Here is a 19546-nt window from a genome sequence, read left to right on the forward strand (position 1 = left end):
TAAAAATGAACATTCTATTCAGTACAGTCAGAACAACAGCAACAACAACAAAAAATCCTTTAATCTTTGAAGCAGAATTTTTTTCCAGCATTATTTTCTTTTTGGTCACAGTCACCTATGTTATATCCTCTGTAATATCATTAGCATCATCTTTTTATAAATGTCCATCTACAAATTAATTAACTTTCTTGAGACAAATCCCTGGTATACTATTCTTCTGATTCCTATGAAAGACCCACTTTTAAGATACAATTGCAGCTGCCCCACACGCTAGTTACTGTGTCATACACACGCCTTAAAATTCTGTAATCAGCAACCGCCAGGTGCCGTATCGCATTCAGCACACCACAGTCAGTCAATACAGACATCCCCAAACACACCAAGGCTGGTTTTGTCAAATGTTTTATTGAGTGTAGACATCTGGAGTACTGTAAAACATGCATTATCTGTAGATTCAAAAAGGAGCAAGCCACATTGTCCTCACTGTCAAATGTGTCAGGCTTGGCATACATGATGGAGATTAATGAAGTATCATGAGAGTAATATGGTTCCTGAAAAGCTTCTACAATTTGGAGTAGGGTCTTAATCACGTGAAAAGCAAAGCTGTTCACATTTAGTGAACTTGCATTTCATTGGAGGTACGCAGTATTTTAATTTTAAAACAAATAAAAATAATTCTGTTTGTAGAAGATTCCCATCCCCCCAACTTTATTTGCCCTTTCAGTTTTCAGAAATTTTAATTTAAAAAAAAGTATATGCCTTTTGGAAGTTGTACGTTTATCTGAGTGATGGCTAAAATTTATTTCTTCTTCGGTTGCTGAGGTGTATTAAATTTGAAGAAGATAATATCTCCATCTTCAACAATATAATTTCTGCCTTGTTGTCTGTACTTTCCAGCAGCCTGTAAACAGGAAACACAGAGGAAATGAGTTTTTTTACAATTAAATATATAAGGTAAATGGTAGGAGCACACACAAAAAGTATTATACTTCTTGGGTCATATTAAAGAAAAAAAAAAAAAAGAAATACAGGAAGGCACACAAGTTCAAGACTAGACTTGGAGAGAAGCAAAGTACTCCTGATTTGGGCAGCACTAGATTTTCCATACATACATAATCATAATGTATTCTCCACTAAATTGTTGGTACATAAATGTAATTATACCAATATCATTAAGTTTCATTACATGCTGTTTATGGTACATTTCTGATGTGTCTGCAAACATCCGGCAAGTCACTGTAACAAACAGATCAAACCAGGCAGGAAAAAAGATTATATAACTAGGTTAAAGCTGCTTTATTTGCTTAAAGAAATTCTTTGGTGATACTGGTGATGCCAAAAAGACAGCTTGCTACAAGGAAAACCATTATCAATTGTCATGTACAGATTTTAAATTATTTCTTTGTAGTTTTTAATTTGATCTTGACAATGACAATACACAGTGGTGTATACTAGAATTGAACACAGAGAAGTTTACTGACTAATGGCCCTAGTTATAAGCAGACTCTAATAGGTTGGAACTGCAAAGACAGATACATTTTCCACTTGTAAATTAGTCAGCAAAGCAACTGATTCCACCCACTGGCATGTAGATCAAGACAGCAATCCTCCGGTAATTCTAACATAAACAAGCGGCAGTTACAGAGACCCAGGTTCACCCCGTGGCGCAGCACACACACTTCATCCTCAGCACAACAGGCTCTTCAACATCTACATATTCACACTTAACACTGCACACAACCAACCCAGTTCCACATGACCCCACACTGACCACTCAACATTGAGGACTTGAGGATCTTTTGGAAAAAATTCTCAAAAGTATTTTACTTCTGTTGGAATTTACTGAGAACATGAAACCTTTGCCCAACAAGATTAGTACTTCCCTTCGAAGATATTGATAAGAATGTTCAAAGTCAAATGCAATTATACTAATTAGAAACAAGACTAAGAAAGATCATACATCTGAGGTTAAAATCAACAAACCGGGTCATAGAGCCCTAGTAAGCATATTTCAATTATCTAGACCACATATAAAAAAAACACCTACTGGGCTTCCCTGGTGGCGCAGTGGTTGAGAATCTGCCTACCAATGCAGGAGACACGGGTTCGAGCCCTGGTCTGGGAAGATCCCACATGCCACGGAGCAAATGGGCCCGTGAGCCACAATTACTGAGCCTGCGCGTCTGGAGCCTGTGCTCCGCAACAAGAGAGGCCGCGATAGTGAGAGGCCCGCGCACCGTGATGAAGAGTGGCCCCCGCTTGCCACAACTAGAGAAAGCCCTTGCACAGAAACGAAGATCCAACACAGCCATTAATAAATAAATAAAGCACACCTAGTATAGTGTAATTCAAAAAAAAAAAATTTGATTTAAAAAAAAAAAAACACCTACTAATAAGTGTTTTTGAAAATGAAGCTAATTTTTAAAAAGCCAATATACCCTAACATTCTAAAAGGCATACACACACACACGTGATTTTTGTAAAGTTGTGATGTATGGAAGGCCATATGCTACTTGTTTTGAGAATCTAAAGTCCAATGTTATAAAACTATATAGACAATTTAAATCAAATACGTATTGACATGATATATTAATGTAAGTTTATATACTTTGTTATCACTCAAGTTTACTACTAATTAAAGGTGACAGTGTTCCTTTAAATTCTCTAGAGACCATTTAATCCATTTCCACTGCTATCAGAAACACTGGTTGAAAAAAAAAATCAATACCCATTTGTGAATCTTGAGTATGTATTAAACAAGACACGTCTAACCAGTTCATTTGCACTTGAAAGCAGCCATCTGTAGAAGCCAGCTTTGCCTAAGCAGATATGATTGCTAATAATGTGATATCCCTGTAGACTACAAAGCCCACACAGAGCTATTCAGTATATAGTTCACAACACTGGCATTAAATTAGTTATGCTGTACTGGTGTTCGAAATACATATACATACATACACATATACACAATCTTGCTCTCAAACCTAAAATCTACTTGATAATGTGCAAGTAAGTATTTGTTGAATAAAAGAAATTCATAAATGCTTCATTTTATTTGGAGTTCAAATTCTGAAATGTTAGTTTTGGAGGTTAAAAACCACATAAAATATATAATGGTATTCTAAGCTGAAAAGCCAGAGGTCAATCTTTTCCAATTTATTGTATAAAAGCTCCCAGTTAGTGTTAAGCATTTCTACAAGTAGGCAATATTATTTTATTGTACATTAAAAAATTTCTCTGTACTGTTAAAGGAAGTATTCACAATTTATATATCTTCAAGTTTATTACAACATAGACATCTATTAAGGGTTGGTAAAACAGGCTTATCCCCTGAGAGTATAAAAAAGAAGCATCTGATTTCTGAATTCTAGTAATAGAAAAATATCCTTATTTTAATCATCTTTATAAAAAAATATATGCCAGCATCATGTAGCATGTTGAAAAATAATCTGAGATTTTTCAAGTCTAATTAGTTTTCTTGACAAAGTCCAATCTTAATACACTATATTTGCATATTTATCTACCGACACAGATGACACTATCGGAAAGTTAATGACTTTGTTTAGTTGTAAATTGTAACTTTTTTCATTCCTTTTTAAAAAACAAAATAGCTCTCATTCCACATTGAACCAATTATACCAAGATATTTCCCTTCTCTTCCTGGGGTTCCAACAATTCTATTATAGTTCTGCTGTTCAGTATGATCTTTCCAATGACACCAGTGAGAATAAACTAAACTTGAAATAAACTTTTTTGCATTCCTTTGAAATTATGAAATAGTAAACACAAGAGACCTCTTTAAATTCTTTAACGTTTTCTACAGTAGTCTTCAAATAACAAATTAAGTTAATGATAAAGAAGCCTTCTTACAATGTTAGTTTAATCCCTTGACCTATCTATTTATTGATTAGAGATGACATACCCACTGGACTTTGCTAAGTAAACCTAATAAAGTCAAACAACATCAAGTCTGCAACAGAATTTACATTAACAGAAATCATTTATTACTCATGTACAACACAGCTTCACTATTAGTGGATGCAAATCAAATTATATTTAATTAGCTAAAATAAAGCACAATTTTGGACCTGCCCTCTAGTGTTGAGAAAGCAAATCAAGTTCACAAAGATCTTTAAAAAAAAACGTACAACCATGAAGTTCAGCAAGAACAGGTTTTATTTAACTAAGTTTATATTGCTTTCTTTGAATTAATGTTAAACATATACATACTACTTCTATTTCACATATTCAAATATAATAATTATAATTTTTCATTGGTCATCAGTGAACAAATTCTTTGAAATTATTTATAACTACTTAAAGCTAGCTTTAAAATTTTTTTTTGTTTTAGGAAAACACCACAAAATTACTGACAATTTACACATTTAAAAAATTGTCTAAAAAGCATGTAAACATCTACAGCTCTTCAATCAGTTGATAGTAAAGCTAATGCTGACACACAGTTTAAAAGACAGTTATTCATTTTAATCCTGAGTATCTTCATATTAGCAAAAATTATAAAGTGTGAAACTAGAAAATAATTCCTTACCTTGACCGCATTTTCAGAACCTTCCTCTTTAAAATCTTCGTATTTCATTACTTCAGCCATAATGAATCCTTTTTCAAAATCTGTGTGAATCTTTCCTGCAGCTTGAGGAGCCTTCGTCCCTTTCTTTGAATAGAAAGACCAGAGAAAACTAATTGCATTTAAGATGACTGATTGAAAGCGTAGAGTTTCTTTTCTCTGATCTGCTATTGGGCTCAACTTAAACTTAGTTTAATATCAGTTAAGATGTCAGATATACAATTAGAACATTTTCAACACTGGGCACTATCTGTGCAGCAGATTTAGCACAGACAGATCAGTAGATATTAAAGAAGCGTAGCTTTGTTTTTCCTAATAGTCATCCACAGATTTATCGATTTAGATGCAGTGGTCTGGTTTCAGCGTAGGTTTCATTTCGATTTTCTATTCTTCACAGTGGAAAAAAGTAAGGATTTTAAATAGCTTTCAAGTTGAATTATCAAAGGTTTCAAAAAGATAAAAAGCCTTGAAGATTTCAGCTCATCTAAAGAACATGTAAAAATCAATATATAAAGGGATATTTTTAAGACATTTCCAACAAATCATACAATATGTTCAGCAAATAATTTTAAAATCCTCATAAAATTTTAATAGAATTTTGAACACTTTACATAATACACCCTGCCTCTAACCATCATAAAGGAAAATTCAAGTTGATATAGGAAGAGAAATGTCTTATAATTATCCCATATGTTAAATTACAAGGACATACATTCCAGACACACACAACCATGGAAAGAAATTTGAGAAATAATGGTGACCTAAAGGCTGCTTAATAAAGCATGTTAAAGTGGTAAGGAGTCTGACACTATAAAGCACAGTTTTTACAATAAAAGATGTATTGGGTTAATATGGCTACTCACTGATGCTTACCTGACTAAATATCTTAGCACATTAAATCATGGATACTTACAATCAGTCTTAAGATAAACCAGCTTTCATATTTTCAAGCCCAGAATATGTTATCTTTCCTGCTGTACATACTTAAGTTTGGAAGTTTTAAGGCTTTAAAATACATAGTAAAAATAAACCCTGGCAATTTGTTTACCAACTTGGATTTGCTTTGACATTATTTTGTAAGTCTATATAAAAGGACCTTAGTTATAAGTCAATCAAACATTTTTTTACAAAGGAAAGAGGAGATCAAAGAAAAGTGAATCTCACATTCACAAAACGCATTTAACATTATGTTCAACTGACTCCATGTTCCTATCCATCTTAAATCAAAATAGATGTAACAATAAATTAAGGTAGTCAGTGAAAACAGAAATCAAAGCAGCCCTAAAATTTATCATGTAGCATACATTAAAAAAGCATAATAAAAGAATGAATAAGACACTGAGTATTTCTAAAAGTTCTGACATTATTTTTATATTCTGTAACACTATTTCGGATTACATATATTTCAAAATATTTTTCAACAGTAACTACCATATTACAATATATTTTCATTTAAAAGCAAGCCATTACAGTTCAGTTTCTATTGTCCTCTGGGAATAAATTAGTCATTCTTTCTGGTGGTAGTCAGTTATACATCAATATTTAAAATACATATCACATTATTAAAGAAGATTGAATATAAAACACTGCAAAAATAAACACTACTTTTATGAATTCAAATTTTAAAAGCCATGAATTATTACACATTGAGTTTAGCTCTTTGAGCCCAACTGTGTATCTATGAAGAGCATAATGATGTCATATTGCTTTTATTGCTGAAAATGTAATCCGAGCAAAGCAAAGGAGGAAAGAACCACCCGCAACCCAAACAAACTTAGCGAATACAAAATGAAAAGCAACATCAATTTCACTGCAGACAAACCCAGTCACACAGATTAAGCAAGCACAATACTGGTGCGTCTTATCTCTGACCACAGGAGGAGGGTAGACAGATTCTACAGGATGAAGAAATTCAGACTATGTAATAGGCAGAATCAATTGTTACCTGCCTCAATCAATGCCGCTCCACTTTCACTGTTCAGCAGCTCACAAATAATTAAAGTTATCCTGGACAAAAACCTCATCTGTAATGACTAGCTAACCGCCACCATGACAAACTTCAAAGTCAGTGATATCAATCTGAATTCAATAGTGTGGAACTGGATATAGCTGATGAATAAGTATGAATCTTACCCTGATGGTCCATGCACGCACTTCATCTGGGCCTGCAGTGAAAAAGTATTCTAGTTGGAGTGCTGCAAACCCAGCCTTAATGATCTTTGGCAAAGCGCTGAAATAAAATGTAACAAATTCACTCAACATATAAGTTGATTGTGCCAGAGATCAGTACAAAGCTAAAATTATTCATTTCAAGCAGAAAATGTTAGAGATATTAGTAAATGACCATTCATCTTTTATAATGCACTTGAAGAAGTCAGAAAGCACATAACTATTCGTAAAAAATCCGTTCTAAAATTGGGTTTAATTGTACTAGTCTGAACATATCATTTTGAATTGTTTATTATAAAAAAAAAGAAAAATTTGATCTACCCATTCTATGATTATTTTCCTCCAATATCAATTATTTCCAGGACGTGGGTCATGAAAGCAAAATTATTTGATTGAAATACAATGTTTAAACAATATATTACTGTTACTCAGAAAAAATTAAGGCAACTGATTCACCCTTTCCCCTCCCCCACTGAACATGACGAAAGAGTTTTGGCGATCATTCCTTCTCAAAAATATACATAACTAATACCTATGTTATAATTAAAACACTGTACGGAGATGACAGATGACAGTTAAAAACTTAATTTAAAATAAATCTTTTCACTCTGTCTCATGGTAAAGAAAGGAGAAGATTCCCTCTTTATAATGGTAATTACTCTGTCATTTATTATTCTATCAGCGCAAGCAATTAAATTACTGCAAGGAAATAGTTGATAATAAAGTGTAGGGAAAATGAATGCTAATTAACCTTTGTGTCATGTTCGCTTCCAGATACTTCTGTCTCTCCTCAGCACTCAATTCTTGCAACTTGAGTTCCAAGGCCCCACTAAAAGGAATGACCAAGGCACCTGGGTCATACTTGTCCACCCACTCTTTAATTTTTATCAACCTGTAGACAAAAAAGGGCACAACATTATCTTGTAGTGCATGCATGACTGTACCACATTCATTATTATCAAGTAGCACATACATATTCATAAGAATTGCACGGTTTTATGATGCCATCTTTTTGTGTATAGCTTTCCAAGGTCAAGGCATTAACAGGCAGAAATTGCTTCAGGTATACGCCATAATATTTTACTGTAATCTAGTTTTACTTTAACACATTATCTATAGGAACTAATACAAATATTTTAAAACTTTTTACAGTTACGCTAAATTTGTTCAGCATTAACAACTGTGACCTTGAAAACCTCAATGTTATGATTTATTATTTTCCTTACTTTACAAAGTATACTTTTAAAAAGCAAAAACACAAAGTTCTATATTTATAGGAATCACATCTAAAAGCGTCAGCTAATTTCGAAGATCTCTGACAAATAAATAATTTGTTCCACCCAGATATCTATATGCCTGGTTCAGTTCCTTCTTGGACTAACAAGACTTTACAGTTGTCACTGGTTTTGAGGGAGATTTTTGCTAATTAAAAAAAAAAAAAAGTCCGGAAATATAGATTTACAAAAACTTAGTTGATTGTGTACACATTGTTCTTATGAATCTCACTTTTGTAGGATCATGAATAATAGAACTACAGAGGAAATAAAGTAGTTTAATAGCAAAAGGGTTTGGAAAGCCAAATCAGTTAGGAAATTGATATCGAATGTTACCTGAAAAGACATTATTGAGTGATTTGTTTCAAAACGTGGAGTATTTTAGCCAAGTGGTAGTTAGAACATAAATGAGATAAGTGTAGTGAGTATATTAACAAGGTTCTGATCCTACCACTTTGCTAGCTTTTTATTCCTGGGCAGGTTACTAAACCTTTCTAAGCCTCAGTTTCCTCACCTATGGAGATAATAATAGTACATATTATAATGTAGGTAAAGAACCTAGAAAAGTAAAGCGTGGCATATAGTAAACAAATATTAACAGCAGTTAGTATTGTTAATTTTTATTCTCAGATAATCATAGCATATGTGCCTAGATTCTGGAATAGAGCTTAGTATGGATATAGATTTCATAGTTCAATATATATCATAGTCTCACATAGTTCCACTTGTCTCTCATATTTAGACCAAGGTTTTAATAACTATCATGGTAAAAAAGTGAGGAAGTTATCCTTAAATAAACAATGCAAATGTCACTACAGTGGATAAGAAACACAAGAACTAAACCACAAATTCATCAACACTCACCCATCAAAGAAAATGGCAGGGATGAGAGTTATTAGAAAATTAAGAATATGGTCTACTGAGTAGAATGAGATAAAGGAATGAAAAATTCACACAATAGTTCATACATGTTTGTTATACAAGGCTAACCTATAATTTACTTATTTAATATTTATCAGGGTTTTTGATCTTCATAATATTTTTTTTCCTCTTTTGGTCACATCCTAAAAATAACGAACCAATCCCTAAAATGTATTTTGGAATAAAGTATGTGTCCTTTAAAATAGGGAATCCAAACCAGCTATTTTCTTATCTAAAATTATGAAGGAAAGGTTAAAGAAAAAAGTAAAAATTTAAATTGATACTTCTGCCTATAATAACATTATGAGATTCTAACTTATTTTATAGACTTACAGTATTCAAACAAAACTGTATATTAAAATTTACCATCAATGGTTTAGTAACATACATTTATTATACAAGTCAAAATCAAATATGTAATTTAAAAAAAAGGAAAATCACATACCAAATATAGATTCAACGAAAGTAAAATAAAACAAGCCCATGTAAAAGGATAACATATATATAAAATACATTTTGTTTCATAAATATGGTCAACATAACTAATAAAACTAGAACTGTTATGAGACAACAAGATAAGAAATAATTACTTTGGCTGAAACATCAATTCAGAATAACAATAGTTTTACCCTGTCATTTTAACAGCCTTTCCTGCAGATTCCTCAGAGGGATTATTTGCATTCCTCAGGTGTTCTATTGTACAATTCAGATGAATAAAGACTTACAAATCATTCCTCTACCGCCAATGTGAGACTTTGATCTGGTGAATACACCATTGTACCTTAACTATAATTGGCAAAAAACCTGACAGTGTAGAGCATCACAAGCTTAATAACAAAGGAGAATATCTCAAAGTGTTGACAGATGATCTTCATAATGCAGAAGCAGAGCTGGTACATTTTAGCAATAAATGAGCACTGAGGTCTAAAGGTCTCTAAAGTGACTGACATCAGACCTGCTATAGCCTCACTAAAAGAAAAAGGTACCGTAGCACTCTCCGTAAAGTGAGTTAGGTCTTTGCCTGCAAGCTTCACTTTTGTGACTTTCACTGTCATAGAAAACACAGGGAAGATGAAAAGTGAGTTAGGTTCTTTGGCTGTCTGCTTTACTTTTGTTACTTTTACTATCAAACAAAAGTGAGAAATGTCCCAAAGTAATTTTTAATTACATATTTGAAATAAGCCTTGAGTAATTAAAAATATGACTTGATTTCAAGATTATAGACTGAAATACATATAATATATCTGTTAGGTCTTATGGTTACAAAAGTGTGATAATGAGGCCAAGATCACAAGTTTGAACCCCATTGGGACCAGTTACCTTTTGCAGAAAGATGTCTATTCTATTGCTACAAACCATACCCCAAACTATAGTTAGTCATCTAAAAAATGTGAGCTACTGGCACATGAGGGATATGGAAAATCAAAGTTGAGCTCAGTACCAGTACTAGAAAAACAATTTCAAGTACATTCTGTCAAAGTGACTGGACAGTAATCTCCATACACAAATGTTAGCAAATGTCTAAAGAAAACTATCTAATTGTTAGTAACCGAAATAATGATATTGTCATAGAATATCAAATTATATGAGGGGAGAAGAAACAGTAAAGACAGTACACTTCTAAAGAGTTAAACTGTAAAGACTTTCAGAGCATTCATTTTATAAATTTATATAAATAGATTATTGCACAAAGCCAGAGATTACCAATAAGGAGCCAGAGCCACACTGATTTCCCCAAAGTCTTATGAGTGACAAATGGAAAGAGGAACTGCCATTAGTTGTATTTTTCTTCCTAGTAATGATTCCACAGCAAGGAGACTAAGCAGGGACAATCAGTTTTCAGGCTAAAGGGTTATGCTTTGAGATACACTGGCAGGTTATGATCTGTTAGTGTCTTCGGACAAATGAGATCTTTAATATTAAACTAGCATTAGATTTCTAAAAGATTATGTCTCAAATTCACCTTTGGTCTTATAACCTGACCTTCTTATCCAATCTTGAAATTCCAGATTCCATAATTTGATTTTCCTAGGGTTAATTTACATGGTTTATATTTCTCTTCCCAAATACAAATTTTATCTAAAAATTATATTTGTTTCTCTTTCAAATCTACCTGTTCTTTTTGGGTAACATGTTACTCTTGTTTAATGAATTCTTATTCTCTTTGAAAATTTTTAAAAGATTAGCTTAAAAGTTCCTTTCAGACTGCTCTAATTATTTCTAATTTCTTGTGTATAACTCTGTCCCCACACTCCCATCATATGCCATCTGCTAATGACCTCTCAAAACCGTTGGCTCCTGTGTATGTGTTGTGTTGTTCTTGGATGTGTGGTCATTTGGCAGGAGCCATTTTGTTCCAAGAGAATCTGTGGTCAACTGCTGGGCTGTTGACATAGTTTTGTGGTTGTTTCTTCTAGGGAAAGACCTATGGAAGGTCTTGGGCTCCAGATCACTTTGACGCTTAGAGTTTCTGCACTAGGTTACTGGTAATGCAAATTGACCTGCTTCTTCTTATAGTACAGTCCCAGTCTCTAGTTTCCTGAGAATAACAGTTTCTTCCCTTTTCCAGAAGGGGTGGGAGCTGGGGGGTGCAATTTTCTAGTACCTGATCATGGAAAGGACAGCTCTTTCTATGCTTTATGAGTGAGCCTTGTTCCAGCACCTGTAGCCTGGGGCCTGTGCTCTGAGTCTTATTCCTATATGGAAACTAAGGCCTCTAAGCCATATGAGCTCAGTTTTCCCTGAGGGCCATACACTGTTGAGTTCACTTTCGACTATCACTGAGTTTCCTCTTTGTTTTTGGCACCTAGAGAATCCTTTTTCTTGCTTTCAAGTCCTGCCGCGTTCTAAAAATATCACATCATCATCAATACTATCTTTCCTGGTTATTTCCTCTGGTGTTTCTATATATTAGAAATGGGAAGGGAGCCTCCTATATTGGTTCAGTCTACCCTCTTAACTGGAAGCTCTCCATACTAGAGTTAAATTCTCCATTTTATTGTGTCCTAATACAACAGCTTTCAAACTTTTTTTGACCATCACCCACAAGAAATAGATTTTATACCTGATTCAAACATATGGTGCATACACACATTATTTTCATATACATATCCAAACTGAGACTGGTTTCACAAAACAATACTTACCTTTATAATGGGAATCTCAATGGTATGATGGTATCTCAATGGTATGATATTCTGCATAAAACTAAATTATTGAAACTTAAACTCCTGAAATAGTTTTCTCTAATATACTCTAATAAGAATTTTAATTTATTCTTTTCTACACTTCATGCCCATCCAGCCATTCAACTATCCCCAGCTACTCAAATTCTGATTTTCTAAAAATCCTTTAAAGATGGCTTAATTTAGCTCTAAAGCCAAGTTATATTACCATTTATGATATCTTTGTTGAACATCAGAACTCTCTCAAATCTGCTTATTCTACTTTCCAGCATCAAAGTAGATACAAAATCTTTAAAATTGTTACATATGGTAATATTAGGTCCTTATACACACCTTGTATGGTTTCCTGTGTGAATCTAGGTCTTAACTTTAAAAAAAATTATCACTGATATCCTGCTTTTGACTGAATATAAATGCTGGCAAGAGCCATATGTCAGTACTCAGAAAATGAGGCAACTTATACGTCAGAGGATCCAGGGCTGGTTCGTGCAGTGACTTAACATGATTCAGTCAATGTTATTAAGGACATGATCTTTACTAAGCTAGTTCCACTCATGTTGTTCAAGGTACAGATATACCAAAAATCCAGGGGGCACTGATAATCACTAGTCTCCTCCCTTGCAGATTTACTCCCATTTCTATTAAAACCGCTCAAAGTCCCAAATAATGACTTTAAGATATCACATTTTTCTTTTCCATTTTCCAAACATGATCACTGCAAATTAATGTCGATTTGCAGTGTTCTAAAAGAAAAAAAAAAGAGTAAGGCTTATGGAAGGTAAGGCTATCTTCTTAAAGATGACATAAACATTATTTATTAATCCAGTTATTTTACAAATGGCAACAAATAATACTAGAAACCTGCACTAAAATTAATACCACGGGGCTTCCCTGGTGGCACAGTAGTTAAGAATCCACCTGCCAATGCAGGGGACACGGGTTCGAGCCCTGGTCTGGGAAGGTCCCACATGCCGCGGAGCAACTAAACCCGTGTGCCACAACTACTGAGCCTGTGCTCTAGAGCCCTTGAGCCACAACTACTGAGCCTGTGTGCTGCAACTACTGAATCCCGCGCACCTAGAGCCTGTACTCTGCAACAAGAGAAGCCACCGCAATGAGAAGCCCACGCAAGCAATGAAGGGTAGCCCCCTCTCACCGCAACTAGAGAAAGCCCATGCGCAGGAACGAAGACCCAAAACAGCCAAAAAAATAAATCAATAAAATAAATAAATTCTAAAAAATAATAATAAATAAATTTATATAAAAAATTATCTTTCAATGAATAAACAGGAGAAAACATCAGGGTGAATCCTAATTACTTTGTGTAAATAACAGAAATCCCATTCACCAGCTGGCAACTTGTCTGAGAGTGGGCATGTGAACTAGTTCTGGTCAATAGGGCATGAGAGGAAGCCTGCTAGGGGCTTCAGGAAGATTCTGAAAGGCTCCTTTGGCTCTTAAAAAGGGAAAAGAAGAGTGTCTCTGCTGGACACTATGTCTGGATCTTACCTCTAGAATTCCAGCAGCCATACTTTGACCAAAAGAATGGATGTAGGGAAAGATGAGAAAAACCCTTGTTCTTGAAACTGTCACAGGAACACTGAATTAACCAAACCTGAAGACAAACTACCTTGGGTTTAACTATTACATGTTGGGATTGTCTTTGTTATTTGTAGCTGAAAGCATCTTGATACTGATAATGACCACATTTGGGGGTTATCTTCATTTGAGTATATGATAGCAGCTCCTCTTAACTGGTCTAACTTCAATGTATTCTTTAAGAAACCAGCTCCTGTAGAGCTTTCCCTGAGCTTCCACACAGATAGATGTTATTACCACACTCCACCCTACACTATAAATTGCCTACTTTTTGGTTATCTCCTCCCACTATAATAAAAACTTCTTGAGGTCAGGGACTTGTCTTTGTTCCCTGATATATCTACAGAACTCTCCTAGCACAGCGCTGGCATATAATGGATGCAAAGTGGAAAGTGCTCTGACTAATAACTAGCTGAGGGACTACAGGCAGTATTGAAGTTCTCTTAGCTTTAGTTTACCCACCTGCAAACTGCTGAGTAGTTTTCAAACTGTTCCGGGTTCCCTATAGGAACTCCCAAGGTGCTAGGAGGAGAAACGGTGGAGACAGCAAGAGAGGAAGAATAGGGAGGTTCTGGACCCTCCACTTTTGCATTTTAACCAGAGCTGCGTCATTCTTATATGCTGGATTTTTGCATCAGATTTCATCAGAAGAAAGAGTTCTGTTGTTTTTAACAACTCTGAAGTTCAATGATTAAATGATCCTTTTAAGATGGAAAATTCTACCATTTTATGGCATATGCCAGAAATTGAACAAATACAAGTGCTGAAATCTTTAGGCACTTCAGATTTCTGCTTAAATGTTACTTTCCACCATCTTAAAAAAGAAGCCTTTCCTTTTCCATTTCCTGTCACTCTCTATTCCCGCACCCTGACTTATTTTTCTTCATCACACATGATATATTATGTTCTTTTTTTACGAATTAATTAATTAATTTGGCCATACCCTGCAGCATGCAGGATCTTAACTTCCCGACCAGGGATCAAACCCACGTCCCCTGCAGTGGAAATGCGGAATCTTAACCACTGGACCGCCAGGGAAGTCCCATATGTTCTTAATGTTTATTATCTACCACCCATTATTGGTAAACCCACTTACTCAGTTATTAGGGAAAGGAACTTTTTGAATATTTTGTTCACTGCAATATTTCCAGAACCACTTATGACAGTGCCTGGCACAAGCATATGCTCAATAAATGTTGGGTGGATCAATAAATAGGAAAGCTGAAAGTTAATCTAAAAGATTAGGTAATGAACACTCAGAAGTAAGTATGTACTTCCTAGCTACCTGTCTCTTCTGCCAGAGTCAACCTTTAGAAATTAGGAAGCTATAGTTGACTTGACCATTGGAGGTATGCACATTTACTAGAATGGTGAAGTGAAAAATTATACCAACATTAGGTGAAGTACACCCAATTCAGGTAAGGCTATACAAAGAAAAACGCATAGTATGGTGGGATTATTTTCATTCCCAAGGTAAAATCTGTGGCTTGAACTACTGTAATTCAAGTCAGAACCATCAAGGTTCTCTGAGAATGTACCAAAATGAGCACCTTAAACTTCAAAATGTTCCCTGAATCTCAGGCTTCTTACCTCTTGCAAGGCTACCAGGTTAGGATTTGCATTCATACTAAGTGGTCCCAAGCAGGGTACATTTTTTTGATACTTTAGAGCAGTGTTTCTCAAAATATAGTTTCTAGACCACCTGTGAATCTAAGGACGCTACAAAAAAACATAGATTTATGATCGCTAGAAGTGGGATTTGCACCTAACCCTTACAACACTCTGCACTTTGATGTCTGAGAGCCATTATTTGTGAATCTCTGCCATTTCTTTGCAATTTGATATTCTAATCTTAAATGTTACACATAGAAATATTCTGTAACAATAGTTGTCATGAGGTATAAATCAATATTTGTAGCTTGAGACTATTAAACTCTGTTAGCTACAAGAAAACTTCCCAACTATATTATGATCCTATAGATGAGATTTAATTACTTCTGGCCATAGTGCCCCAGGATAAACTATCTTTTCTTCCACTTTTGTGCAAAGGTTGATTCAATCTATAATCAAAACATAAATTTATAGGGAGAGCCGCAAATCTTGATTTAACTATCACAGATACAAATTTTTTAATGTAGATGGTATCAGAAATGGGACTACCATACCCAGACTACTTATGAAGATGAAGAAAGTCAAAAAGACTATCTTTGACAGATTGGGAAAGATAGAGGAGAAGATCCTTGGAATAAGAGAACATGTGTATATGTGGGGGGAGAGAGAGAGAGCATGCGTGACAACACGTGTCATCGTGGTAGTGTGCCAAAGAAATACAGTATCATAAAGATGATGAAAACTTCAGAATCCAGTCTTTTTTGAGACTGGCCTAAATTTATGAAGGGCTTATAGATGATAAATAAAACTAAACTGAGATAGGAATATATTTAACAAAAGAAGTATACTTGTAACAAAAACTACAAAGCATCATTGATAGAAATTAAATACCAAAGTAAATGGAAAGACATCCGTGTACATGGATTAGAAGACCTAACATTGTTAATAATTCATCTACAGAGTCAATGCAATCTATCAAAATTCCAGCTGCCTTTTGTGCAGAAATTGACATGCCCATCGTAAAATTCATATGAAAAATGAAAGAACCCACAATAGCCAAAACAATCTTGGAAAAGAACAAAATTAAAGGTCTCACCCTTCCATATTTCACAACTTACTATAAAACTAGAGTAATCAAGACTATGTGGCACTGGCAAAAGACTAGACATATAGACTAATGCAATAGACTTGAGAGTTCAGAAATACACCCATACGGCTAGATCAACTGATTTTTTTAAAATTTTGTAATTGTGGTTAAAAATAACATAAAATTTACCATCTTAACCATTTTTAAATGTACCACTCAGTAGTGTTGACTATATTCGCTGTTCTATAACGGATCTCCAGAACTTTTTTATCTTACAAAACAGAAATTTTATACCCACTGTTTTCTACAACCCCACCCACTCCACCCCACCTCCAGCCCCTGTAAACCATCATTGTGCTTTGTTTTTATGAGTGTGCCTACTTTAGACACCTCTTATAAGTAGAATCATACAGTTTTTGTCTTTTTTTGTGATCGGCTTATTTTACTTCACAATGTCCTCAAGTTTCATCCATGTTATAGCAGATGACAGGATTTCCTTCTTTTTTTAAAGGCCAAATAATGTTCCATTGGATGTACATACCACATTTTGTTTATCCATTCATTCACTGATGGACATTTCTTTGGAGAAATGTTTATTCAAGTTCTTTGTCCATTTTTTAATTGTGTTATTTGGGTTTTTTGTTGTTGAGTTTATGATATGGTCAATTGATTTTTTTTAAATTAGTTAATTTATTTTTATTTTGGGCTGTGTTGGCTCTTCGTTTCTGTGCAAGGGCTTTCTCTAATTGTGGCAAGCGGGGGCCACTCTTCATCGCGGTGCGCGGGCCTCTCACTATCGCGGCCTCTCTTGTTGCAGAGCACAGGCTCCAGACGCGCAGGCTCAGTAGTTGTGGCTCACGGGCCTAGTTGCTCCGCGGCATGTGGGATCTTCCCAGACCAGGGCTCGAACCCGTGTCCCCTGCATTGGCAGGCAGATTGTCAACCACTGCGCCACCAGGGAAGCCCATGGTCAATTGATTTTTAACAAGCGTACCAAAACAATTCAATGGGGAAATAACAGTCAACAAATGGGGCTTAGACAAGTGAATATCCACAAACAAAAGTTAAAATGGACCAAAGACCTAAATGTAAGAGTTAAAACTATAAAACTCTTAGAAGAAAGCAGGTGGAAATCTTCACGACCTTGGATTAGGCAATAGTCTGTTAGATATGACACCCAAAGCACAAACAACCAAAGAAAACACAAACTTTATCAAAATTAAAAATTTTGTGCACTAAAAGAGATTATCAAGACAGTGAAATGACAATCCATAGAATGGGGGGAAAAAATGTTTGGAAATCATACATCTGATAAGGGCCAAGTAGAGAGACTACATAAAAAAATTCAATAACAAGACATGTAACAAGGATTTACTGTATAGTACAGGGAACTATATTAAATATCTTATAATAACCTACAATGGAAAATAATCTGAAAAAATATATATGTAACTAAATTACTTTGCTGTATACCTAAAACTAACACAAGATTGTAAATCAACTACACTTCAACAAAACACACCACACAATAAGAATTAAAACTTACAACTCAATAATAAAAAGGCAGAAACCCAATTTTAAATGGGCAAAGGATTTGAACAGACATTTTTCCCAAGGAGATATACAAATGGTCAACACTTAAGATGTTCAGTATCACTAATCATCAGAGAAATGCGAATCAAAACCACAATGAAATAGCATTCTATACCCACTAGGATGGGTAAAATTAAAAAGATGGACAGGAAGTGGTATATCCATACAATGGAAAGTAATTCAGTCATAAAAAGAAATGAAGTACTGATACATGCTACAATATAGATGAACCTTGAAAAACATTATACTAGGTAAAAGAAGCCACACACAAAAGGCTACATATTGTATGATTCAATTTATATGAAATATCCTCAATGGGCAAATCCAAAGAGACAGAAAGTAGATTAGTGGTTGCCAGGGGCTAGGTGGGGGAGGCAATGGAGAGTGACTGCTAATGGACAAAGGGTTTCTTTCTGGGGTGATGAAAATGTTTTGGATCTAGTAGTGATGGTGGCACATTGTGGATATACTAAAACCTACTTTAAAAGGGAAAATTTTGTGTATATTAATTATCTGAAAAATAAAAAACCCAAAGCTGAACTGAGAATATAAAGATAAAAAACAAAAGTGCGAATATTCTGCACACTATGATCCTATAATGTCTAACCTTCCTGCAGAGATAGAAAGGATCAACAGAAAAGCAGAGATTTTGGAGTAAAGCAAGTACTAATTCAAATGCCAGCTTAATCACATACCAGCTATAAGATTCTGGGAAAGCCATTTAAGCTTCCTGAACCTCAGTTTAATCATCAATAACACAAATAATATATCCTCACAGGTTGATGTATTAAAGTGCCTAGAACAAAGGAGGCCTTCAAAGGTTAGCCCCCAAACTTAGCTGTTTCCTATCAGTGAGTGGGGTCATTCTCAACAGTTACTGTAGAATTAAAGTAACTGGAAAGAATGCAAGCACAATGATTGCAAATATACGTAGTAAATAACTATGTGTACTGATAAGCATTATATTAAACCTTGGGCAAGCAACTTCGAAAAAGGGGGTGTAAGGGATGGGGGAGGAAAAACAGACAAATGCATAGTTTAAAAGAGCATGATAAGCATTGTGATAGGGGAAGTAATGTGCCACAGGCATGACAAAGAGGAGGGGATGCATAATCTCAATAAAGGAAGAATTTGGCCTCATTAAAATCAAGAATTTTTTAAAAAAGAAACCAATACATTTAATGGTCTTTTCAGTTATATAACTTTTTTTAAAAAATAGGAAAAGCAGAAAAGGAAAGGGGCTTTTGTTCATGACAGAGCTGGGATTTTGTGGGCCAGTAAGAAAGTAAGAAACACCCAAGGGAAAGATAAGTATGGGTATGTATGTCAGAATCAATCTGCACAGACCTCCTTTCCCATATGGATTCTTCTTCCTTAAGTTGTTCTTAATTCAGCCTCTGGAGGGTGCTTCCATATTTGAACAAAGAAGTCCATTCCCTCATGATCCCGTTTATCCAAATCCTCTATTTACCATGTGGGATACATGTGAATTTCATAAAGGAGCAACCCAGAAGGATACAAA

The 19546-nt window shown here is 34.7% G+C and overlaps 1 protein-coding gene across 2 annotated transcripts in view; it reads right to left on the minus strand.

Annotated features, from left to right (window-relative positions):
- Positions 1-386: 386 nt before the first annotated feature.
- Positions 387-19546, minus strand: part of OLA1 (Obg like ATPase 1) — a 169871-nt gene continuing 150711 nt past the window's right edge. For both annotated transcript variants that reach the window (XM_061202153.1, XM_061202162.1), the window contains 4 exons: positions 7506-7646; positions 6719-6815; positions 4550-4672; positions 387-901 (listed from right to left, as the gene is read on the minus strand). In XM_061202153.1, coding sequence (XP_061058136.1) covers positions 800-901; positions 4550-4672; positions 6719-6815; positions 7506-7646 — 463 coding nt within the window. In that variant the 3' untranslated portion in view covers positions 387-799. The remainder of the gene's footprint in view (positions 902-4549; positions 4673-6718; positions 6816-7505; positions 7647-19546) is intronic.

Source organism: Eubalaena glacialis, chromosome 1 (assembly GCF_028564815.1).
Source record: "Eubalaena glacialis isolate mEubGla1 chromosome 1, mEubGla1.1.hap2.+ XY, whole genome shotgun sequence".
Lineage (NCBI taxonomy): Eukaryota > Metazoa > Chordata > Mammalia > Artiodactyla > Balaenidae > Eubalaena > Eubalaena glacialis.